Here is a 26,124-nt window from a genome sequence, read left to right on the forward strand (position 1 = left end):
GAAGAGCTTCTCATTTCTTAAACAATCATGTTGGAAGACATATCCTGTACTGATGGAAAGGATGGCAATCTGTCTCGGAAGGGTCAAATTACTGGCCTGCATCAAGCAAAGAAAACACTTAAGGAGATTTCTGAAACTACAAAAATTGAGTTAAGAACCAATAAACAGATCACAAAAACCTGGAAGGATACTGGTGAACTATCATCTTCGAGGAACAAATGTGGTCTGTCATATAGTCTGATGAGTCCAGATTTACCCTGTTCCAAGTGATGGGCACATCAGGGTAAGAAGACCAGCGGATGAAGTGATGCACTCATTATTGCTAGTGCCTACCGTACAAGTCTTTGGGAGCACTATTATGGTCTGGGGTTGCTGTAGTCAGTCAGGTCCAGGTTCAGCAATGTTATGTGACCAAAGAATAAAGTCAGATTATTTTTTATTCTAAAAAAAAATACCAAGTTTTTCTATCAGTGGAATTTTTCTTCCCTGATGGTACGACCATATTCAAAGATGACAATGCCAGGATTCATGGGGCTCACATTGATAATGAGTGCATTAGGGAGCATAAGACATCAGTTTCACATGTGGATTGGCCACTACAGAGTCCAGACCTCAGCCCCATTGAGAATCTTTGGGATGTGCTGGAGAAGACTTTGTGCAGCGGTCTGACTCTCTCATCATCAATGTGAGATCTTGGCAGAAAATGAATACAACTCTGGACAGAAATGAATGCTGTGACTTTGCAAAAGCTTATCAAAATGAAAAAAATGCCATGGGGAATGTGTGCCATTCTTAAAGCTAAAAGTGATCCAAACAAATTTTCGAGCCTGAGACTTTTTTTTTTTTTTGAAATGGCACTGTATTTTGGCCTCTGCTGCATTGATTTTGTCCTGTGTTTAAGTTGAAATATGTGGTATACTACTAAACCTAACAATGTCTTTATTTATTTTCTTTATAGTTAATGAGTTAATATATGTATTTTCAGAAAGAAAGAAAAACACCCATCTAAATTTCTCAGCAGACAATACTTAAATTGATTGATTTGTCTGGACCAAGAGTTCAGGATGTTTCTATATGCAATAAAATGCTCAACCTACTGTAAGTGTCAGTGTGTAGCCCAAAACTTGTGTCCTTACACTTGTAGCAGTAGTATATAATACACATGCTGAGCAGCAGTGTGCATGTGTAGAACAGGCAGAGGCAGATCTACTGCAGTTGTGTAGAACAAAAGCAAATTTGGAAGTCATATAATAACAGCTATGCCTCCATGGTATCCATCGCTGTTCATGTGCTGATCTGCAAGGAACTATAATCAAGGATTAAGTAGGTTCATGTTGTCATTGTGGTCAAAGAGAAAAGTAACTGAATCTGTTGGTGTTTGGCTTAGCAGAGACTAAAGTTAAGTCAATGTTGTTGTCTGATTTTGCACCATACAAAAAACAAGAGATTTATTGCTGTTTCTTTAACAGCTGAGTGAGTTCCTGAAAGCAAACTGTAACATAACAATTGAATTTGTCAGTTATACACGAGGCTGCACAGTGGCTTGGTGGTTAGCACTTTCACCTTGTCGAAGATCTCCAGTTTGCATGTTCTCTTCCCATAGTCCAAAAACATGCTGACGATAATTGGTAACTCTAAAGGGTGTCCCCTGCCTTCACCCTAAGTCTGCTAGAATAGACTCCCCCAGCTCTAATGAGGATTAAGCGGTGTATAGATAATGGATGGAGTTATACACAAGGATCTTTAGTTTCTCAAATATGAAAACATATATGACTTCATTGTAATACAAAGTTGTAAAAAATAAATAAATAAAAACCTGGGTAAGTTCCTTGGTTGACTCAGTTTTTACCTCTTTAACAGTGTTACTGTGTTTTTGTAATGTAGAATAGATATCTTTACATGTACTGAGTAAAAAATAGAAAACAAACAAAAAAAACAGCACCAAATATATTTTTGAAGTAGATTTTCTTTGCCACTGATAACAGCTGTATCTCATTATTTGCATCTGCTTCTCTTCAATGTTTATTTTGTGAGATGATTTTATCAAATGTCCTGCCTTTCCAAAAGGAAATTTTAAGTGCTTTTCAAGCTTTTAAGAGCTTTCAAAACTTGAAAAAAAAAACGATCCTTTGCTTGACATGGACTGAAGGACAACTTTAAAAACAGCTTCACAGTATTTTGTTCATGCTGAAGCCTTTCTCTACAGAAAGCACAGCAAGCTGCAAAAAGATCACGATGACGAATGCTCTTTGCTCGATCGCTCTCTTAACAGTTTACTACTACACGAGCAGGATATTTATCCATTTGTTGCGCCCTGTTTGTGTGAAATCACAAGCCTACAGGAAGGAGGGCGTCCGTGCACCGCCTCCGATGAAGCTTCTGGGAAGGAGAAAGCAGAAGTGAGTTGTGAGTTGGATCAAAGCCAGGTGCGAAGGCTGCCACTCTGTGTTAGGAGTTACTACCCTCTCCCCCCAGCCTCGTCCCTCCTGACTGTCTCTCTGTCTGCCTGTGTCCTTGTTTCTCCCCCTGGACTGACTGATGGGAGCTGACATTAGCCTCGATCCCTCACGCTGTATCCGCTGAGCTCGTTCGGAGCCCCCCGTTTTGTCTCTCAATGCCTCGGCTATGTCTCCCTCTATGAACTCCCAAATCTAATCGCTCTGCCCACCCCTTTTTATATGTGTGTGTGCTTTCACTTCTTTCTCTGTGAGAACCAGGTTGAGTCTCTGTATTATGATTGTGATATGACATTTTTCTGATAAAGAGCACTTTCTGGTAGTCCTAGGAATTGACCCTTAAGGGAAAGGACTGACTCAATTGTGGGTTTTTTTTTGTGGATTTACTTGGATTTAACTCAGCAAATAGGTAAGAGCCTCCATTGAATAATTACTGCAGTGATGAATATGTATCAGCAGGCAACAACTTATTTAACTTGAGAAAGGATGTTTCAGAAAGGTCAAATTATTGGCCTGCATTAAGCAAAGAAAACAACTAAGGAGATTGCTAAAACTACTAAAATCAGATTAAGAACCAGCCAACACATTATTAAAACCTGGAGGATACTGGTGAACCATACACTTTGAGGAACAAATGTAATCGGATCAAACTGATGATCGTAGGAAATCAACAGGTCAATCTATCTATCTATCTATCTGTCTGTCTGTCTGTCTGTCTGTCTGTCTGTCTGTCTGTCTGTCTGTCTGTCTGTCTGTCTGTCTGTCTGTCTGTCTGTCTGTCTGTCCGTCCGTCCGTCTGTCCATCCATTCGTCCATCCATTCATCCAGTCCCCCTCCTCCCTCCCCCCCTTACCCCCTTCCTGATGCCACATTGGTGGACTCTGATTCTGGGACAGGATAAAATGAGGGACTATACAAAGTCTGCATTGCCTGTGCGTCTGCATCCAAGGTTTGACCCAAGCTATGTGCATATAAACAATATAACGCTTCTGGTCATAATCCATATTTATTTTGCTCCAAGAACTCACCACAATTGGCATCTTCTGAGCCATCAACTGTCAGAGTTCCATTTACTCAGTCGAAAAATTTACGCTGCTTCCTGACTGTTACAGAGTAAAAGTCTGTTCAAGTTGATGGAATAATCTTTAAATTTGAGTTGTCCACTTATTGTAAATTTTAACTTTCCTTCAGGTTACTCTCAAGCTTTAAACATATAACTCTGATGAGTTAAACACCTGGCGCTGACTGGAATTTAGAAATAAATTAAGAGCAAGATTTCCTCCAGCTTGCTGCCTAATACGATTAGAAGCTAAACCCCAAATTGCCAAAAGTGTAAATACCTTTATTACTACAGCTATTAAAATCCAACTCTCAGTTACTGCTTTCACCTGAAAACATACACCGGTCAGGCATAACATTATGACCTGCCTAATATTGTGTCGGTCCCTTTATGCTGCTAAAACTCCTCTGACCCAGTGGGGCATGGACACAGGACCTCTGGGGATGTCCTGTGGCACTGGGATGGTGGGAGTGAATTCTATGGTTCCTGTGGGTTTCAGAGTGGGACCTACGTAGATCATGTTTATCCTGGTACATCCCACAGATGCTCAATGAGATCTGGATTTGAGTAATATGGAACCCAGGTGAACACCTTAGCTCTGTCATGTTCCATGGACTACTCCTGAGCAGTTTTTGTGATGTGTCAGGGTGCTTTGTCCCTATGAGGGTGGAAAGTGGTGCGAGAGACTGCTGTTGCCATGGGGAGCAGGATGGTTGCTTGAGCTGCAATGTTTAGGTACATGTCAAACATCCATATGCATGTCAGGACTTAAGGTTTCCCAGCAGAACATTGCATTATAACAAGATGATCAATGTTATTCACTTCATCTGTCAGTGGTCATAATGTGGCTGATCGGTGTATACACATTCATATGCACACAGACAGTTGTGTATCCGTGACTTCAGAGGACATTGCATGGACTCACACTGTCTCCTGGACACTTCCAATCTTAACCATAACCCTAACACTCACCCAAACCATAAAACATGTATTGACCTTAAAATTAAATGATTTACGTTGAGGTGTCTCGTTTTTTGTTCGCATAAGGAAGAAATGTCCTCGTATTGTGACTGTGTGAACAGATTTTGGAGGACACAACATGAGTTAATACCTGGAGTATGCACACAGGCAAACATCCAATGCAAATGCAAAATTATATCACAAACAAAAGATTTTATCAGATAAAGCAAGTAATTTTTAAAATAATGTACCATGATAGCTCCAGTCTCAAGTGTTCTGGACTATTATTTTTTTCGACTTTGGCAGTTTGGAAATAATTGGATTTATCCTTGAGCAGGAGTGAAAATAATGAGACCACTTAAAAACTGTTCCGATCCCGTGTGTGTGTTTCTCAGACATCACAGCGAAGGAGTTCATTGAACTGAGAGGGAAGCAGCGAAGCCGCTACGAGCTGCTGGTGGACTTTCTATCTGAGATGCTTTCCATTCCACCTGATGATGTCAATGTCTTCAGCCTGATGGATGTGAAGGAGCGAATGCTGGATGTTCGCTTTGCTGTGCACGGTGGCCCCACCTTCCTCCAGCCTGAGAAAATGCATGGTTATCTGGCTGCCCACAAACAAAAGGTTGGTCATTCTTTATGTCCTTTAGCCTTTTATGCATACAGACACTTAAAGTGTGCGCAGTTATGTCCTATCAACTCAGTTGGTGTGTTAAGCGATGTGTTAGTGGCAGTATTCCAGCTTTTTATTGACAACACAGCTTCTTGAATGGGAGTCACACAATCTAACCAATCACATGCCATTTATTGAATGCACTGCAAAGCCACTGGTAAGTCAAGCAACACAGAAATCCCACTTGGGGAAGAGTTAGCCCTCCAAATCGTGTTGAATGCTCTCTCTTTCTCTGTGCTTGAGCTTGTTGGTTACAGGCAGCAGTTCCGCCTCAGGCAATGTTTTTGCTGAACCCTGCACTAAAGTCCAACAAATCAAATATATCAGTCAAAATATAAGACATTACCTGAGTTTGCTGGATTCAGGACTAATAGTAAAATTCTAACCATACCCAGCTGCATCAAATGAAGTAGTGTGTCAGGGATCTCTGACCTTTCTTGGAGTTATAGATAAAACAAAATATGATGACATCCGCAAGTTTTGTCAGCAATGTTTTCAGTAGTTTCTGCTGTTACTCATCTTGAGTTGGTAACTTCTAAAAGCACATTTTAACACATTTCTACACCCAGTTTTGTTTTTCGTTTTTTTATTTTCTCTGAACAAAATTGCCTAGTGTAGTTGATCCAGACCCATTGACAACCAACAGTTTATCTTTTTTTTTTCTAATCTGTCTAATAAACAACACATTGTCATGTTGTGTAAAGCTTCATCATACACCAGGTAATCTGTTTTACCTGCTTTCACAAACAGCATTTGCTTTGCTGGCTATCGTGGGCATTCTTACATAGTCAAGAAAGTCCCTCGAGAGTCAACATTTGAACTTCTCATCTTTATATAAAGTATATTCACTGCAAACCAGGCCTTGTGTAGATTAATAAATGCTTACAATGACCTGCATGTCTTGCTGTTTAATGTACAAAGACACAGATCAGTGATGTCCCTAACCTCAACGATAGTCTTAATGGAAATCTAATTATTAGAGCTCAGTGAGATGAATCACAAAGGTTGCTACATAAAACTCACGTTGAAAATGTTGCTCAGAAATTAAACATTAATGCTGGATTATTATACTGAGAGAGAGCTTTATTATGGAGATATCCTCTATGCTCATGCTGCTTCCTCTACCCTTAAGCCCCTTGGACATTGTATGGCACAGTGTTCTTCGATTCATTTCACTAGACAGCTGTCACACTCGTCACTCTGAGCTACATACATGCGGAAATTGAATAGTCATATTTGGCATCTAGAAGACATCAGTATTTCCACATCTTCACATTTAAGGTTTTATATTGTAAGATCATGAGATGTTTAACATCCTCAGTTGAGTAAATAACACATCTCATCATAGGAGAAGCTATTCTATTTATTGTTCACTTTACCACTGGTGTCGTCGCTGAGTAACCTTGCCAGCAAGTTGATTTCTCGCGATATTTGTGAGTTCACAAATCTCTCAAGAAACCATCTTGCTCCGCTCCCGCCTTCACTTTTCGTACAGCACCAAGTTGGTTCGGGCCAATCACGCAGCAGTATTCGTGTGTGGGGCGGGATATCCGGGTGTGACGACGACACCAAGCGCCAGTAGATCAAAACAAACATGGCAACGGAGGACAACGATCGTGTAGATGCTGCTGTTAAGTCAGTTTTAGCTGAATCTCCTATCGCTTCTTTGAAGGAAGAACAACGAGAGGCGCTTTGCACATTTCTGGATGGTAAAGATGTTTGTGCATTTTTACCTACGGGTTTTGGTAAGAGTTTAATCTACCAATTGGCTCCGCTCGTTGTGAATATCCCGCGACTGGCTAAAAACAAACATGTCAGAGGCGGGACATACTGTTGCATTGTCCAATCCGTGCCACTTTCCTCCGAACGGATTTACATGAAGCGGTCCCAGATTGATATTGTGGAGTACTACACAATTATTAATCTGGCTATTGCCAGGTTAGTCGCTGAGAGAAATTGCTTAAACGAGACTTCAATTCTAAAATGGAGGAACTGTTGGTAAGTGGAGTTTAGAGTGAAATTATGTGAACTGTTGCATGTAAACTTCTTAAAACACTTAGATTGCACACATATTAACACATTAGTTATAGTGAAACTACACAACTACCTGCATCTAAACTGACAAGTTAGTGAATGCTAGTAAACAGTTCATCAACTGGTATGCACACCTGGCTAACTAGCTGCTAAAGGATGCTATCTTCGGTAAGAGCAGTGGGATGCAAATTGCTTGAAGTAACATTAATTACACCAGACAAAGTAAGGAAGCATATTTGTGTAAATTTGTCATTCTGTGCTCTCTGCCAGGTTTGTGTGTCTGGTAAAATGAAAATATATTTTCATGATGTCTTTTTAAACACATCATTGTGCGCAATGCATCACAACTTGATCATTTTGGATACACAGATTATTTTTAATGATTTAAATGGCTCTTTGTCCTTTGCCAGTCACTTGCCTGAGTGTGGCTGGTTATTAGTGAGATGGCTGTTTGGAGTGAGAACATTTTATTTCTGCCATAGTGTGGGTATATAAATTCTTCTCACGTCCATTGTGTTGGACAGATTTCTGTCGAAGTTAGATTTTCTGAATGAATGAGTGTTTGAACTTTGCCAAGTAACATAATAAATTCAAATCATCTATCCCAACGACTTCGTCCTATTCGCAACACTTTATTAGTTATGACATAAAAACAGGATGTCACAGTCAAGTGATTATCAAAACCATCTGAGAAATGAATGTATTTAGGTCATCTTGATCTACATCATGTCTAATTAAAGTGCAAGCAATGCACATAATTAAATGCATACACCAGCCTTGAAATCCACTCACCATAGCTTAATTTCTTTCATATTACTGTTCTGTAAAAATGCTTTCATATTTGAGCTGATATTGTATTTTTATGAATTGGACACCATTGTCACAGTAACACTACTTTACCAAACATTACCTAGCAAATAAATATGCAAAACGGCTGTTGATACTAATCAAAGCACAGCACCATGATTGTCAGCTGTTACTGGCTGTCAATGTCCAACAAGGTCCTTTCTGTGGGGAGTTTGCATGCTTTGTTCTTATCGGGTTTGTCCACTTACTGCTCTGTCCCCATACAGCCCAAAGACCTGTAGGTTAAGTGAACTGAAGACACAATTATGCATGCATTTGAATGCTGTTCTGCAGCAACAACAACAACAACAACAAAACTTGTTGGGCCTTTTTACTTTTTCAACATTAATTCTGCCATCCTGAATGGAATAAACTTACCATTTACCATTTTGTGTAACATTGCTCTCCCCCATTGGTTATACAGTTTCTATATGAGCTGCTGAAATTCAGTCAGAAAACTTCAAATGGCCTCAGCTGATTGTACCAGCTCACCAGCATACATTTGCAGTTGAAAGAATGAATCAATCAGCATACATAATGTTTTTTAGCAACCATTCAGGCTGCAGTTTCTGTGGTTGGTTTTCATGAAAGCCAGGATGCTTGTATTCACCGAGCCACCCCAGTTTCACCTATGTATATTTATTTTTTGTATGCTACCTGGCTTGTCTATTTTATATGCGGCTGTGAGCCATGAATACAATAGTATGATGATCAAATTAAAATGAACCTTGTTTTGACAGGGCAGATGTTCTGAGGTATTGCATGCAACAAGTCATTGTCTCCAGTCCAACAAGGCTATGTTGTCTAAAAGTGTTGATGTATCAGGCCTGATATAAAGGTCTTATGGCATGTCCACCATGTTAGAAAGTCCAATTAGGAACACTTTGATAAAATAGCTAAGCTAAATGGCGGAGTCAAAAGTTGGCCAGTAAAAATTGAGAATGTAATAATAACAAGAAAAGCACTCAGAGCTCGCAGTACTCTGCCAAGGCTGTTCATTCCTCAATTTGTGTATTCAGATATCATGGCAACACAGAATCTGGCCATTTAATATAGATCGACCCTTAAACTAAACAGATAAATACAAAACTACCTTGCGGTGAGCACAGGCGTGTGTTACGCATGCATACGTTATGTACAGATACCGAATAGCATGACCGAGATATGTAGCAGGCGGCAGGAATTGATGCTGACAGCTGACACATAGTGTTTACTTATAGTCATAGTTAAAGTGACGTCATGTCGCTGTCTTGCAACGATACAGAAACCTTCAACAAACCCATGGATCCAGAATATAGGCCGCATCACTGCCAAGTCTAATGAGGTGATCCCTGTGTCATTTCTGACCTTTCCTGAAAATTTCATCCAAATCCGTTCGTCTGTTTTGCATTAGTGTTGCGAACAGACAAATAGATTCAGAGAAGGATAAATGTACGCCGATCGTCACATAACTCCGCTGTGTTTTTGGTGGATTAATAATGAAAAAATACAATAATGAACTAATGAATTATTTACAATAAATGTATGTTCAGTTTGGATCTGCCGTATCTTCATGATCACCCAGTCAGGATACAGAAGAAGAAGAAGACGGTCGTACAAGATGAAAAAAATGTGAAAAAAATGTGGCAAAGATCAGTCACACAATATTGAGGATTTGGTTAATGGTTTAGATTTGAAAGGTGGATAAACAGCGCAACAATATCAAGGCAACCTGTGCTGACAAAGATGGGAAACACATCAACCTTTTTCCAACACTTGAACAAGTGATGTTACTGCACCACAGAGTATACTGAAAGCCACAGGCTTTTATAATATAACGTGTCATTTATGCAAATTTACCTATGTAAGTAAAATATTGGAGCTTAGGCCTTTAATAATACTTAAAATCTAGACACCTCACAAAGTAAAATTTAAGTTTTGTACCCTTCAATGACTTTTTTTTCTACAAATTTTCCTGACTCAGTTAGATGTTAAGGTTGTTACTCACCAAACCCTTTGTTTCCTTCCCCATTAGTGGTATTAAAGTACACAGTTCTCAGATTTGAAAGGAGTGTACCAAAAGATTGATTTAGAAAAATGAAAACCTGTGTTTTGATTAAGATAATAACTCCTGTTAATGGCGAAATGAGACATGTATTAGATCATACAGATGTTAGGATTAAGTTCAAAGTACAGCCTGTCATGCCATTCACACTGATTTTTTTTATTTTTTTAAATTCTTGTTTATATTTTCAGTCACTGTTTGGTTCAGGCTTTTGGCAACTAAAGTATTTGGTTAAGTGTGCGAGAAGATCATGATTTAGATTTACCTTTTCATATCTGCAGCAAGCTTCACTTGCAAGAAGTCACTTATGAAAACATTGCTCATTTTAACTCTTCTGCTGAGGTGAAAAACAACCATATGAACTACAAAGAAAAACAAAACACTATCCACATACAATTTATTAGGATAATTTGAATTTTTGAGATGAAATACTGACTTGATATTACTGGTTAGAATGGGAAGCTGTGTCCTTCCTAAAAAATATGGTCGGCCCTCTTGCTCGATATCTATGTAAAGGTGGTGTTATAAAATAAAATTGTATTATTCTTCAGTTGATGGATGGTGTGTGAGTAAAAATCTGCTTTATTCTTCTTACCTTAAAACACCTCTTATTTCCAAAGACACAGCTTGTATATTTTGTCTGAACAGTCCACCTGTGGTGTCTCTACTAATGATCTGTAGTCTCCATAGATCATCCTCTGCTCAGCATTAGCATTAAAACCATTTCTGTTATTTAGGACTCAGGAAACTGAGCAAGGACTCTATATTAAAACAAGAAAAGCACTCAGAGAGCTCAGTACTCCGCCATGGCTTTTGAGTTGTTTAATTTTCGACAGATGAAATCTTGACTGAAAAATGACTTTCAGTGAGCACACGTGTCTGTTATGCATGTTTATGTTATGTACGGATACCGAATTTCATGACCTAAATATGGAGCAGGTGGCAGGAATTGATGGGACTCAGAAACACCCCGACAAGTTAATCAATTGTTCCTTGTGTCATTTAAAGGGATGAGTCCCAATAAGTCCACAGCGGTTGATTACCTCCGCCAGGAGGTTATGTAATCACAGGAGTTTGTTTGTCTGTCTGTCTGTCCATCTGTGTGTGTGTGTGTGTGTGTGTGTGTGTGTGTGTGTGTGTGTGTGTGTGTGTGTGTGTGTGTGTGTGTGTGTGTGTGTGTGTGTGTGTGTGTGTGTGTGTGTGTGTGTGTGTGTGTGTCTGTTTGTCTGTTAACAGCATAACTCAAAAAGTCATGGACGGATTTTCATGCGTGTGTTTGTATGTCTGCGACACAGCGCACAGTGGGAGTATGGTGGCAGCGGTGGACTGACGAGCGCTGCGCGTCTCCTGGCGGCCATCTCTCAATTGTACAGAGTCCTTCAAAAAACTCCTGGATCCAGACGGTGATCCGGATCACCGCCAAAATCTAATCGATTGTTACTTTTGCTCTTCCGGACATTCTGAAAACGTGGTAAAAATCCGTGCATAACTTTTTGAGTTGTGCTGTTAACAGACAAACAGACAAACAGGCAGACAGACAGACAAACAAACTCCGATGATGATTGCTCATCTGTACAATTGAGAGAAGGCCTGGCGGAGGTCTGCGCTCTCCGAGTGCTTTTCTAATTTGTAATAGGATCACAATCATGTGATCATCAACAGGCAGCTGCTGCAGTGTTCACTTGTAGTCATATTTACAGTGATGCTGTGAAGCTATCTCGCAATACAGAGCTCTTTAAGAAAGCCATGGATCCAGAATATAAGCTGTATCACTGCCAAAATATAATCACTTGGTCCTTGTGTCATTTCTGACCATCCCTGAAAATTTCATCCAAATCAGTTTTTTTTTTTTTCTGTTTTTGAGTATTGTTGCTAACAGACCATCAAATGTCGCATTCCTCAGAAAAGGAAAGAAAACTATTGTCTATATGTGTCTAAGAATGTGGAACATTCTTTTAAATCCCGCCTAATTTAGCTGTAACAGAACACAGTGTGGATTGCGTCTGTAATATGGTCATTTGGATGTTGTACACGCATACTCAGAAAACAAACAAAAGATAGACCTGTACTCTGTGAGAATGATAAAGGTGTGTGAAATTGCACAGATTTGTGTGTATTTAGCCATAAATTGTCCTAATAAATTACATTTCACCCTTCAGAGAGTACAGGCCAAGAAAAGTTCAAATAATAAAAAGAGCATATCATCACTACAGAAAGAGGAGTTGGTAAAACACAAACATTTTACTTTATCACACCGATGCTCCCTGGCCGCTGGCTTCAGTCAGACCTCATTTCACGTTTCAGAAGTCTGAATAGAAGTAGTGTGTGTGAGAGAGAGAGAGAGAGAACGAGAACATGCACCATAGAAGCTGAATTGTATGCATTTCACAGCAGGGAGAGAAGAAAAAGAGAGAGCTGAATGGGTGTCCTCAGAGGGAAAGATGAGACAGTCTGCATTTGCATGTGTGTGTCTTTTCGGGTAAAAACAGTTGCAAGTGCAGCTATGTTCATGGTGGTCAGTTCAGGTCAGTCACTGCACTTAGCCCTTTGCCCCCCAGCTTCTCTCCGTGGAAACCTCACATTGTTTCATGTGACTATTGTTGATGAGGAACAAAGGTTAGAGATGCAGAAAAAAATATGCAAGTGTATGAATAAGTTTTCAAGGGGAGAAAAGCTTGAGAGAGAAGCATAGAGGGAGAGAAAGATGTATAAGAAGAGAGGTAGCCTGGGCTTTCAGGTGTGATTTGTGAGGAGAGCGCACAGCGTTTCATCTGAATTCAGCCAGGTTCTCCCAAGAAGACATTGATCAGAATGAGATGTGAAGCGTGGCGAGGGAGAGGATGAACGAGAGCCAGAGAGGGGATAGGAGAAGGAGGGGGTGGATGAGGAAGAGGGAGGTAGGGGAGGGGAGGGAAGAGGGGTGGAATAGAGGGGAAATTAATACTAAGCACTGCTTATTATTAATGTTCTCAATTCCCCACTAATACCTCAGAAGTGGGAGATTTTCAGAGAAAGTCTTTATGTCCTATATTTCTCTATTTCTCCCCGATCTCCTCAATAATAGAACTTATCCCTTAGTGTGTTCAATCCAGCATGCTCCACTTGACTTTTAATGATACTACATTGGTTTTCGACTTTTTAAAAATCAGTGGTATGGTGCTCAGATACCAAGGTTCATCTTGTCATTATATTAATTTGGCCCTGAGGGCAGATAAGAGGACTGTGGAAGCTTCTCAGTGCGTCAGAACAAAGATGGTCCTTTATTCATTGCTATACAGCCTGTTCTTTCATTGAAAGATTCAGTGCATATCTCTCTGTGCATTTCAGATTTGTCACATTTGGGAGACTAGATACAAAAGTTGGGACAAGTTAATGAGTTTGCAAGCATTTAGGCTTTGGGGGTTGTAAGAATCCATTCTGGGGTAAATATTTTTTGGAGGAACACATTAATATGGACTGTAGTGCCGGAAGATATACACCGATCGGCCACAAATTGAATCCACTGACAGGGAAAACATTGATCATCTCCTTACTATGCAATATTCTGCTGGGAAATCTTGGGTCCTGGCATTTATCCATCCATCCATCCATCCATCCATTCATTATCTGTATACCGCTTAATCCTCATTAGAGTCGCGGGGGGCTGGAGCCTATCCCAACTGACTTACAGTGAAGGCAGGGGACACCCTGGACAGGTCACCAGTCTATCGTAGGGCTACAAATACAGACAAACAAGCACACTCACATTCACACCTACGAGTAATTTAGAATTATCAATTAACATCAGCATATTTTTGGACTGAAGCAGGAGTATCTGGAGAAAACCCCCACATGCACAGGGAGAACAAGCAAACTCTATGCAGAAAGAGCCCACGCCCAGGGTGGGACACGAACCAGGGATCTTCTAGCTGCAAGGCGATGGTGCTAACCACCGAGTCGCTGTGCAGCTCCCTGGCATTTATATTGAAGTTAAAAAAATAATTACTGTCCCCCTTCCTATTAATGGAGGCCCTGAGCATTGGTTGGCAGTCTATAGAGTATCCCATGTACTCTGGTTTTAAATATAAAAATTCTTTATTAATACATAAAGAAATCAATGCGTTTGTGTCACCCCGAAGAGGACTCTGAGTTCCCCCCTGATACGAAGTGCTTTCATTAATGTGGAGTGGGGCAGTCATTATTTTTTGATCTTGAGTGACTCCTGGCTCTGTCCTTGAAGAGCATCTGATTTTATATTTATGTTTAATTATTTTCAAACCACTGACTAGATAGTTCTTTATCAAGCGCAACACTCACTATTCCATCATGTGGATGTCTCTTTGACAGGAACCACCAACTAAATATTTTTTGGACCAGGTTTGCTTTTTCATAGCAACATCAGTCCATGATAACAAAAGTGACAACACAGTCCACCACTAAACAAAAACTCTGCAATAACACTTTAAGGAATAGGAAGAGCCTGAGGAGCTGATCCGTCCTACAAACTCCCCAGAACCCAAATGCAAATGGCATTTAGCAAGATTCTCCAGAAAAAAAGGTGCTTCCTCAGGAGTTCCAGTCCCCAACCAACAGGACCCAAAGAATCTACTGCCAACATCCAGGTACCAGACACAACAGGGTATCTGCAAAGTTCCTGTGCCCATAGTTCAAAGTAAAATCTAACGACAGAAAAATGACACAGTGAAGAACACAGCCAAATTAAAATGTTGCCCATTGTCCATAGATAGTAAATAATTAATAAAAAACATTAGAATAATAAAGAAAACAAAAAATCTTGCTCTGTCAACTATTTGAAACACCTTGTTGGCTAGCAAAGAAACTAGAAATAGTAACACAAAGTCTTTTTTAATTGTCACAAGACAAGGTGAAATCAATGTAGTAATTTGCTGTACGTATGGTTGGGTGAGTGGCTACCAAACACAAATTATTGTTTTTTAATTATCTTTTTTGAACTTATTAGATAGGTACAGTTCAGAAGCAGACAGGAAAGTCGGGAGAAGACATGCAGTAAAGGGCTGTGAGCAGAAATCACACCCAGGCCTGCTGCATCGAGGACCAGTCCCTGTTTATTGGTCATCTGCACAACCAGATGAGCTTTCTGGGCGCCCAATCAAAACTTATTTTAAGGGAAATATCATTACTGGCTTCATACTACCTGACAGCCAGCATGGCGCTGTCTTCACCCAGCCTCACTCTATCCCCAGATGGCTTCCTCCTGTTTGTACTCCCTGCATCTGCTGCCCGCTCTCCATCACCCAGCTTCTCATCTCCCCCTGCAGCCTAATATGCCTCTCAACATTTGATTTGTGTGCTCAATATGTTCCATTCATTTTTATTTTTGTTTTCGTCAAACTACATACATAAGTACATTGCTTCTGTATTGCACATTTGTTCATATCAATCTTCACAGAGTTCCAAGAACGTCATTGTGACTGTATAACAAGTGAAACAGTAAGACCGATACCAAAAAAAGTTGCAGTTTTTTATGTTGATACTCTGACTGTATTTTCCACGTTAAGCTAGCAAAATTTATTGGTGGTTTGCTTTGTGCTATTGCAAGGCAGACAGATTCTCTCAAGGGTCACAAGATCACAGGATCAAGCAAGAACCAGTCAGCATCCTGTGAGGAACTACAGACAGTTACAGCCTGTGATAGACCCATGTTCATCCAGTCACCTGCCAGATAGTTTGCAGGTGCTACTTTAGAAACTAGAAGTTTCACTAGAAGCCCTTTTGTTCAGTCCCAGTGACTTCTTCCATTTAATGCGATTTTTGTAATCAAATGCATGATTTAAACATTGTGATGGTAAGGCCATTAACATTATCTTTATTAACAGCTAGAAGATGAATAAGATAGATAGATAGATAGATAGATAGATAGATACTTTATTAATCCTGAGGGATCCCAAAGGTGACTTAACCTCCCTTACTAAACTAACTATATTGACTTTAATCAAATGCAATTGAACTTTGCAGCTTTTGTTTTTCTTACTAAAACAAAATAGGCTTCCCTACTATTTTACATGTTTTCATTTTAGCCTTATGGGTATGGATAGTGGGCGTACAAAGAACACAATTCCAACGCCCGAAACAAGGTTTGTGTACTCCTGCCTTTGGTTAGCTGGTTATGAAAACATTATGATTTTGAATGAATATCTATTGCTTTTCACTCAAAACCATTACCAGTTATGCCGCACCACCTTGAGATGTTTCAAGTGATACTGTGCTTAAAGTGGTGCATTTTCTTGTACGGAATTGTAGCTATAAATGCATTTTTGAAAGTGTAACTTGGGGTCATAGATTCTGGAGCTTTGAAGCACTCTTTCTAAGTTTAATAACTCACAATACAAACCTTGAATTCTAACAGCTGTGTGTCTGTGTGTGTGTGTGTGTGTGGGGGGGAGTGCATGTGCACGTGTGTGTGTGTGTGTGTGTGTGTGTGTGTGTGTGTGTGTGTGTGTGTGTGTGTGTGTGTGTGTGTGTGTGTGTGTGTGTGTGTGTGTGTGTGATTACCGTATACCCTCAATAACATTAAAGTCAAGGGAAGTGAATGAAAAGAAAATTTTTGTGTGATTTGACTATGAAGTGGAGGCATTGATGATGCAGGTGGGTTGAATAAAAAAAGTAGTTTTGAATGGAAAAAGACATCCATTTCTTTCATAGGCAAATGTAAAGTGTTTTAAGTTCCAGTGGGGTGAGACATCAGTCAGCAAAAACAATGATCCATAAAGCGTAAACCTTATCAAAGCTACAACCTTGCAGCACAGCCAGTTTGGGTGAATAAACTGAATAACTGAAGTGCATGCTTCGTCAGTACATTCCAGTCAACATCAAATGAAGTCCAATCTGTCCAGAACATTGAGCATAAAGTGACCTGCTTTCGTGTTCAACACTGTTCGTGCTGAATGTGCTCATGTGGATCTGTGTGTACATGCCGATGATATAAAAGTACATGCATGTATATTTAAGTCCATTGAAAACCTGCTTGACCACTGTCACTCTTACCAGCCAAGGACAGCACATCTAAATGCAGGCGTGTGCACATACACACACACCACGCACTCAATTTACATTTAATTTTCCTTTCCAATGCTTTATCGAACTGCTCAACCTAAAAAATCATAGTTTCCCCTCTGCCTCATCACCATTTAGCCCACTTTTCCAGGAACTGGTGCAGAAAAACAGCAAGATTTCCTAGACCTTCACTGCTTTCTGTACTCCAATACAGTCACACACTAAATATGCACTTTGCACATCAACATTCTGCTGTTGGCCTGTGTGTAGATGTGTATGTACATGTGTGTACTGGTCTGTGTAAACTGTATCAGCCACACATAATTACCTACTGTACACATGGATTTCCAGTGTAAAGCTAGTAGGGAAAGGAATGCAGTGGGTTTCTTTTGCAAATATTCTGAGATTGACATGTGGTGTTAACGTTGGGTAAACAATAACTTTTCTTCAGTAAAATGATTATCACCTTAAGAATTACACAAAGCTTTTATTCACCATAGATTTATTCAACATAGGTGGCGATGTGGCAGGAAGGCCAACACCTCTGTCAAAGCTGCATTGGAATCACTTAGTTTACTCTTGAGAGTTTGGTGATTTCTAGCCAATGGAGGATGGCAAAGAAGCATGTTGGGTCCTTTCTGAAAGTGGTTTTGACCACATTTTAGTCTTGCTTGTAACTTTTCCAAGCAATCCATTTCTGTCCTAGATTTTTTAATCACTAAAATAACATGCAACACCAAAATGAAGGATACCTGCTGCTCTAATCCAGATGGAATGCAACAAATATCCCTTGATTTAAAATCAACGTATGTTAACAAATTGTTGGGATACAGTTGTATGTATCAAGAGCCTCTCTCCCATCTGGTGGTAACATGATAGCAAACTCAAATTGACTTCTTTTTTTTTTTTCTTTCCCCATCATACTTTTTCTTGCTTTGTGGGAGATGCAATGGAAGCTACAGTTTCTGAAACTAAGTTAAAACCTAGGAACAGCTTTGAACTCTTTAAAAACTTGACTTTGTAAGTTGAAGAAAACCCCCCCAATACGTACACTCAAACACTCTTAGCTCAAGCCACATGTTAGTCTTCAGCATTGGAATTGACTCTTTACTGCAGTTGCTTCACTGTAAAAGCTGTCAACACTGTCAGTACTTTGCAGTATAAAAGCTCTGGAGATACGTGTGCAGAAAGTACAAGCCTAGTCTCAGAAAAATAGACATACTCTGAATAATTACTATGGGAGCTAACTGAAACCCCAGAAAGTGGTGTTTTGCTACATAGTTGTAATGTAATATAACTTTTAGTGTCAACATAAATGTTTGAATGATATATAATAAAGTTAAAAGAAATGGTCTGACTCACTCATCAACCTTTGCTTGGGTTTATTACCAGGCTGTGATGCTTCTGGCTTGTCTTTGTGTATTGAATGTATTGAGTTGGCAGTGTTTTTATGTGGGAAGCCGGTTAGGGATGGTTGTCTCTGCAGTAGCACCTCCTACAAATTGGTGTCTGCATAATAGAAAACACACCGTTTTTAACTGCTTGCAATTCTAGGGGAACAGATTTTAAAAAAAAACAAAAACAAAAAAAACATAGCACTGATGGTGGCTGCAGTGTTTTAAACTGTAGAAGCTCTCCTATTAGTTCCCCTTGTGTTTCACCAGTACCATGTCACTTCTCCAGCTAATAATTGCTTCCTTCTTCTCTGTCCTTCTCCCTTCAGCTCCAGTCATTCCTGCAGGTCAGCGTGTCCCAAGTCCGAGTAGACGAGTGTCCCAGCTCAGAGTGTGCTGGAGCAGGTGGCTGCACCAACATTCTGAATGTGCGGGACACACCGACAGTAGTAGACTGTGGGACTATGAGTCTTGTATCTGTGACAGTGGAATCCACAGCTATGTGCTCCTGCCCAGGTAGAGAGCAGTCCCATCAGCCCTGTACTGCATATCCCAGAAATCCCTGCTTCAATGGTGGCGTGTGTGTGGACACTCAGCATGGCTACAGGTGAGAAGAAAATGAACACATTATCCAGTCACAGCTGAAAAGGCAGACGCTGGTAATAATAAGTAAATCTACAAATTACCGTATTTTCCGCATAAGGCGCATCGGATTGTAAGGCGCAGTCTCGATTACGGGGTTTATTTCTGAATTTAAGCCATATATGAGGCCCACCGTATTATTGGGCGCATGCTAAAACAAGGAAGTACTCGTTTATGGTGGACGCACTCTGATATCTTTTTTGCTCACCAGCTTTAATTTGTTTTGGAGATCAGATAAGCTGCCATCAGACCTCATCGATGCCATCATCTGCATCCTTTTTAAAAAAGGTGACCGCAGTGACTGCGGCAACTACCGCGGCATATCCCTCCTCAGTGTGGTAGGCAAGATATTTGCTGATATCGTACTGCAACGCCTTAAACGTCTAGCGGAACTGTTGTACCCCGAATCTCAGTCAGGCTACAGGGACGGCAGAGGTACAATTGATGGCAAAAGTGATGGAAAAATGCAGAGAGCAGCAGCAAAACCTGCACATCGTCTCCATTGACTTCACCAAAGCCTTTGATTGCGTAAATCGAGAGCTTCTATTCAAGATCCTGGGAAAGCTCGGATGCCCTCCAAATTTTGTCAAAGTTATCAGGATGCTTTACTCTGATGTGCATGCTAGACTGTGCATTGATGGAGAACTTTCTAATCCAATTGACTACAACAGCGGTGTCAAGCAAGGGTGTAAGTTAGCTCCTACCCTGTTTGGGATGTATGCCGCCGTCATGCTTTACCTTGCCTTCAAGGACGCAAATCCCTGTCACAGTATCAAAGTACGTTTCAGATACGACGGCAATTTATTTGATCTCAGGCGCTTGAAATCAAAGACCAAGATTTTCACCAAATACATACAAGAAGCCCAGTATGCAGACGATATTGCCATATTTACCAACGATGGCACCACGCTTCAATGTCTGTTATCCGCATACAGCAACCTGTCACTGAAAATGGGTCTCACGATCAACATCAAGAAAACAGAAACCATGAGTGTCGGTGAACAGCTGGATTTCTATATTGATGATCACAAATTGAAGAGAGTAGACCGCTTCAAATATCTCGGTAGTTATGTCACAAAGGACTGCAAGCTAGATGATGAGATAAAAGCACGGATTCAGGCTGCATCGTGTGCAATGGGGAGGCTCAGGGATAGGGTGTTTGACTGCAGAGATCTGACAGTTGAGACGAAACTTAAAGTATACAATCAGTGCATCATTCCGCTAATGTTGTATGGAAGTGAAACCTGGACTTTATATCGGCATCACATCAAGCTTTTAAGGACCATCCAGCAGCGGCATCTGAGATCAATTCTTAAGATCAGGTGGGATCACTTTATTATGAACGACGAGGTACTGGATCATGCAAAGTCCACGGACATTGAGATCATTCTTGTTAGAAACAGATTGCGTTGGATGGGTCATGTTGCACGTATGCCAGATGTGCGGCCCGTGAAGGCACTTCTCTTTGGAGTATTAGAAGAGGGTTCAAGGAGAGTTGGGCGCCCTCTTCTTAGATATAAGGACACCTTGAAGGACATCCTAAAGCGTGGAGCTGCTCTCGGAACATAGAGAGAAATCATAACTGATCGGCTAGCCTGGCGGAGACTCACATCTGACATCTGTGACAAAATAGAAATTGAGAGACGGAACAGGAATATAGAGAGGAGGACCAAGCGTCACGATATGGAAAGAAGGTGCAGATAGTAATTTTGGAATCCCCCCTGGGACTGAACTTTTTTGCCATTACAAGAATCTTTTTTACTCATCTGAAAAATTTTTTTGTGTAATACCCGTATCGGGTGGTAGGCGTTATTATAAAACAAGGAAACGGGAGCATAACAGTGAGTTTGGTTGAACTTTATTCTACTACGTATTTAAAAATACACACATTATTCTTTTGATCAATCTTTTGTCACAAATCCATCAAAATCCTCGTCTTCTGTATCTGAATTAAACAGCTGGGCAATTTCAACATCAAACATACCGGGTTCACTCTCGTCACTGTCGGAGTCAGTCTCGTTGCCGGCGGCCACGTCCTGCTCAGGCGGTCGACATGGTCATCATCAGCAATGATGCCGGCTTTCACGAAAGCTCGGACAATAGTCAGTACTGTATGTAGCTTTATGTAATGTTCTCTAATAGGTTTATCACTGCCAGTGTGTGTGTCCCTATGTCGGCAGGAATTGGTCCGACAGTCAGCTTTTGGAACTCAGTGCACACATAAGATGCACCGGGTTAAAAGGCGCACCATCGATTTTTGAGAAAATTAAAGGCTTTTAAGTGCGCCTTATAGTGCGAAAAATACGGTACTCAATTCCCCAGTTAACTTAGAATAAAAACCAGCCTCAAAATACATGCATGGTCTAAGACAGATAAGCAATAATTAGTACAGATTGGAACAGTAAGTTTTATTATGTGTTGTTTTTGTTTGTTTGTTTGTTTTCTCTGGGTGAATTTGCTTTTCCCTTGACTATGCTAGTAATCAGCGCTTTTTAATTTTCATAATAATGTACTAGAGATAAGATTTAAAGCTTAGATATGTCTAAAAAGAATAAAAATAATATATTAGTCCAATGATGCAATATTTAGAAACATAAAAATAGGATGCTGATATTGCTCTGGATTCATGCTATTAGTGGCATTACTTTTGGTTGGATTTCACTCGCAAATAATCTTTACATTTGTGTCTGAACATGGATACTTGGAGATGGATCCAAGGATGTTTCACACCTCAGAGTGCCTCCATTATTCTGACTTCTCCTTCATCAAAGTCAGTTACTGAGAAAATCATTCTCACATTTTTTTCTCATCGAATCCCAACATGCAATTGACGTTTAGGAAACTAGCAAAGCGAGATAGAGTCATTTGGGACAACTGGAGTCATGGTCATGATCACAAATAGTGTAGAGAGTAATTCTGAACGGGACTGTGCAGTAGAAACACTTTTTGGTTGTTCACATGCGTTCCTATGCAAGTATGTTTTAAGACATTAAAGCCAAAGTCACGTAGGAAACTCACTTCAGGCTATACTTTTAGGTTTATGACTAGAAGGCTTCTCTCTGTTTCTTTGTGTCTTTGTTGCTGTCACTGCCTTTGTTCTCTGTTGATGCTGTTTGCCTGTGGAGGTTAAAATTTGACAAAATAATTTTGAACCATTGTCTTTCTCAGCCTGCTTTTGTGATTGTATCACCTGTATTTTTAGGCCTCTATAGCTATAAATACGCCACGATATAAAACTAAAACTTAACAGCATATGTCCTTGATGGGACAAGAAACAGCCATGATGACAACTTCATCATAGCTACATAGAATACAAATTTGTTTTGGTGAGGTCACAAAACAAAACAACAACAACAACAACAATGGAAATCTAACAGCACATAATAACTACAGTGGGGGATAAAATATATGAATAAAAATAGTAATGATAATAATAATAAATAATAAAAACAAGCATACTCATAGGGTTGCTATCACTACCACAAACGAACTAAGATGTATACACTGTATACACTCTGGTACATTACCTTAAAGATAGAGGAGAAACAGTCCATTGTTGCGTTGTCGACTGAAGAATTAATAGAACAAACAGCCTCTGGGGGAGTGCTGTAGTAGTACCTGACTCTCGTCATTCTGATACTTTTCAATCCTTTTGAAGAAGGGAGAAAGTTACAAACAGGATAAACTGGGTCAGACAAGTCAATAGGAATCACATCCATTTCCAGATTCAAGCAAGAGGATAAATATTACTAAAGATGTAAATATTTCAAACCAGGTTATGAATCTGGAATGTCACTTTTAAAACAGCACTGTTTCAGCAAAGGTTAGTAAAACGTCAGTGAATAATGCATTTCCTAGAGGTTTGGCCAGCTGTGGGATAACAAGCTACTGCTCTATGTATTCAGGGCTCAGGTGGTAGAGCGGGTTGTCCACTAATCACGAGGTTGCCAGTTCAGTTGAATTGTCCTTGGGCGAGACACTAAACCTGAAGGATTGGTCTGTGAATGTGTGAGTGAATGTAATGGGTGAATGAAAAACACATTGTAAAGTGCTTCGAGTACCACTGAGGTAGAAAAGTGCCATATTTAAGTGCGGACCATTTTCCATTTGTAGCAGGGTGGTGTATGTAGGATTCACTACAGAAAACAGTACGTATCACATGCAAGCAAGAACATGTCTCATTATATCAACTGAGCAGAGCACAGAGCAGTGGGCTGTACCACACTTAGTAGATGGATTAAGTTCATTTTGTCGTTTATTTTACTTTAGAATAGCATTACTTTGTCAACTGACAACTAAGTAAGGAAAAAATGTTTTTACCTTGCTGGCATGTTTCAACCACATCTGCGGTCTTTCTCAGAGTGTTATCTGATGTGTGATGATGTGTCATTTTTATCAGGTGACCGGTTTGACAAATTTATGAGAATATATCAGGCCGGCCCCGCCGCCCACTGTCCAATGATCTGTAAGGATGGAATCCCAGGTGTGCGAGAGGGTGTAGGCCCCCTCATCCCGGTTTATGGGTCATAGCATTGGAGGCTAACAAATAAAAAGCGGTGGATTAAGGAGGCCATAAAGATCAGGAAGTGGGCGAGCAATTCCATGAACTGGGACAAGGGAGCCTACACCCTCTGGCACACCTGGGATTCCGTCCTCCAGAGGCCATCGGACGGCGGGGGTCGTGGCTGTCCTGACAGATTCTGACAGATCTGTCAGGCCAGTCATCTGATAAAAACGGCATGTCAAATGACGCTCTGAGGAAGACTGAAGACACGGTTAAAGCATGTCAGCAAGGTAAAGACACTCTTTTCCTTCCTTACTTTTTGGTTAAAAAAAGTAACGCTATTCTCCTTTAGAACACTTTGTGAAAAAAAGCAGTATTTGTTAACTGGATGAATTAATTGCTGATTCTAGTCTTTGCATTTGAGAAAAATATGGAATTTTATCAGCCTGCTCCTTAAAAAGATCACAAAGCCCAGGGACTCACTCAGAAAGTTAAAAAAAATAAAATTGTCAGTTTAAGCAGCAGCACATAGATATGCCTGTATATGAAAACTCTTGGAAAGTTTAGGTTTTACTGAGACCACTTTTCCCTTTAGAGGAAAGCTTTATAAATCTTAAAGTCAACCTGACATTTAATATATCAGTTCTGGGCACACATTCTCTTTTTTCATGCAGTTTCCCATGATATTAGCACAATAATTTCCCTACTCTTAAAGACATGAACTATTGAAAAGGCATTCAACGATGCATAATCTCAGGACATTAGAGATGTATTTGTCTGGCTGATCCATAGTTGTGATTGTAAGCCTCTCCACTGCTTAGCTAATCCCTCAGCTTATGTAAGGGTCAGGCTGGGGAGCAGCTATAACAGATAGGAAGAAATCTCCAGCATCTCATAGCATCACTGAAAAGAAAGTGCAGTGAGCAGGCCTGTCCTGAGGTTTGAATGCTCTTTCCTGGGCAGCAAGATCAGTGAATATCTTGTAGTGTTCCGTGTATGCCACAGTTTTGCTCCTGTCAGACATGGAGAATTCCCAGTGCTGCAGCTTTCTTCTTTCTAGCCTACAGAATCAAGAAGCTGTGCTGTTTGGTTATGTAGGAGAAATATATGGCGTTAAACCAGGTTAACATTTTGGTTGAGGGTTTTAATGTCTGCAAAGAAGTATCACTTATCATTTTCAATGTTTTTGAACCAAAGCTTAATAATTCATTTATTTCCAGCTTTCTGTGATGACTAGTCAGATGTTTCATGAGAAGAGAAGGGGAGAAGATGTAAGGGTTGGGAAGAATAAAGGCAGGAAATTAAGGAAGTGAACATAACTTCTGAGCATATGCTTTTGTGACTGTTACCAAGAGATGAAGGCAGAGCGCCCGTGGTGTGTGTTTAAGTGTGTGCAAGTGTGCCCATGCTGTGTTGAGTTAAGAGGGAAATTCTCTCGAATTATGCTATTGATTAAAAATGTGAAGGAAATGAACATATCAAAACAAACGACCTGCCCAGTGCCACAAAAGGAAACTTTTATTTAATATTACAGCAGCAAATGGTCTAATAATCTGATAACTGCTGAGCTCTTAATTTGAACTCCCTAGTCTTTTCACACTGATTTTGTTCATTAAGAACAGAGTTAGTTGTTCCCTGCTGGTGTGTTGCAAGCGCAGATGAGGTTGAATTAAAATGAAGTTGCGCTCAGTGTTTTAATTCATCCTAAAGGGAATTATTGAACCCTATAAGAGCTGTTACCAGCAGTTACAGCAAGCTTACAGCTTTACTTCATATAAAATCTACATCTGTAAATTTTGACAGTGGCAGTTGTAGTTTGACACAGAGACACTGTAGTTACTGAACATTTTTAGTTAAATCTGCAGTGGATCTAATTTTTTAGCCAGTGGCATCAGCAGATCATTTTAAATTTTCCCGTAAAAAATTATAAATAAATATCTGACAGTATCTCTTCACCATTTGCTTATACTGAATGATTGCATCACACCTAACTGGAAAATGTTCAGCAGTATGGATTTTTGTTACTGTCTCTTCAACGTCTGCTTGTGGTAACTGAAATATTTTTGGTGAAATGTCAAATGACATTCATAAGGGTCTATACAGATTCATTTCGTTACCAAGACCAAACTTGGCCCAAGTCCTCAGGTGTGTGCCGTTATTTAAAATGTTAACCATTGAGCCAAAAGGCCAAATGGACTGACTGCTGCTCTTCTTACCTGCTCCGATGTTTCAGATGTTATCAGCCCATTAAATGGTTGTAATCTTTGAATAACACCTTTCTTCACCTTCTAGCAGTGGTAGACTATTATCGCCCATTTAATGATGGTGGAGCCATGATTTTGCACATTTAAAAAGGAACAGTAAGTAGTCTGAACTTTCAACCAGGAGACTTGAGTCCTGTCCCAGTCCATCATTATATATATACAGCAATCCAATTTTGGGGGGATTGTTTGTTTCTGCTCAAGTGTCATTATTTTAGATTACTTTCTGTTTACCA

The 26,124-nt window shown here is 40.1% G+C and overlaps 1 protein-coding gene across 1 annotated transcript in view; it reads left to right on the plus strand.

Moving 5' to 3' along the window:
• The window catches only part of si:ch211-186j3.6 (neural-cadherin), a 416,158-nt gene that overhangs the window by 248,371 nt on the left and 141,663 nt on the right, over positions 1-26,124 (plus strand). The window contains exons 25-26 of the mRNA XM_051944931.1: positions 4,872-5,101; positions 18,811-19,088. Coding sequence (XP_051800891.1) covers positions 4,872-5,101; positions 18,811-19,088 — 508 coding nt within the window. The remainder of the gene's footprint in view (positions 1-4,871; positions 5,102-18,810; positions 19,089-26,124) is intronic.

The sequence above is a fragment of the Acanthochromis polyacanthus genome, chromosome 2, assembly GCF_021347895.1.
Source record: "Acanthochromis polyacanthus isolate Apoly-LR-REF ecotype Palm Island chromosome 2, KAUST_Apoly_ChrSc, whole genome shotgun sequence".
NCBI classification, from domain to species: domain Eukaryota; kingdom Metazoa; phylum Chordata; class Actinopteri; family Pomacentridae; genus Acanthochromis; species Acanthochromis polyacanthus.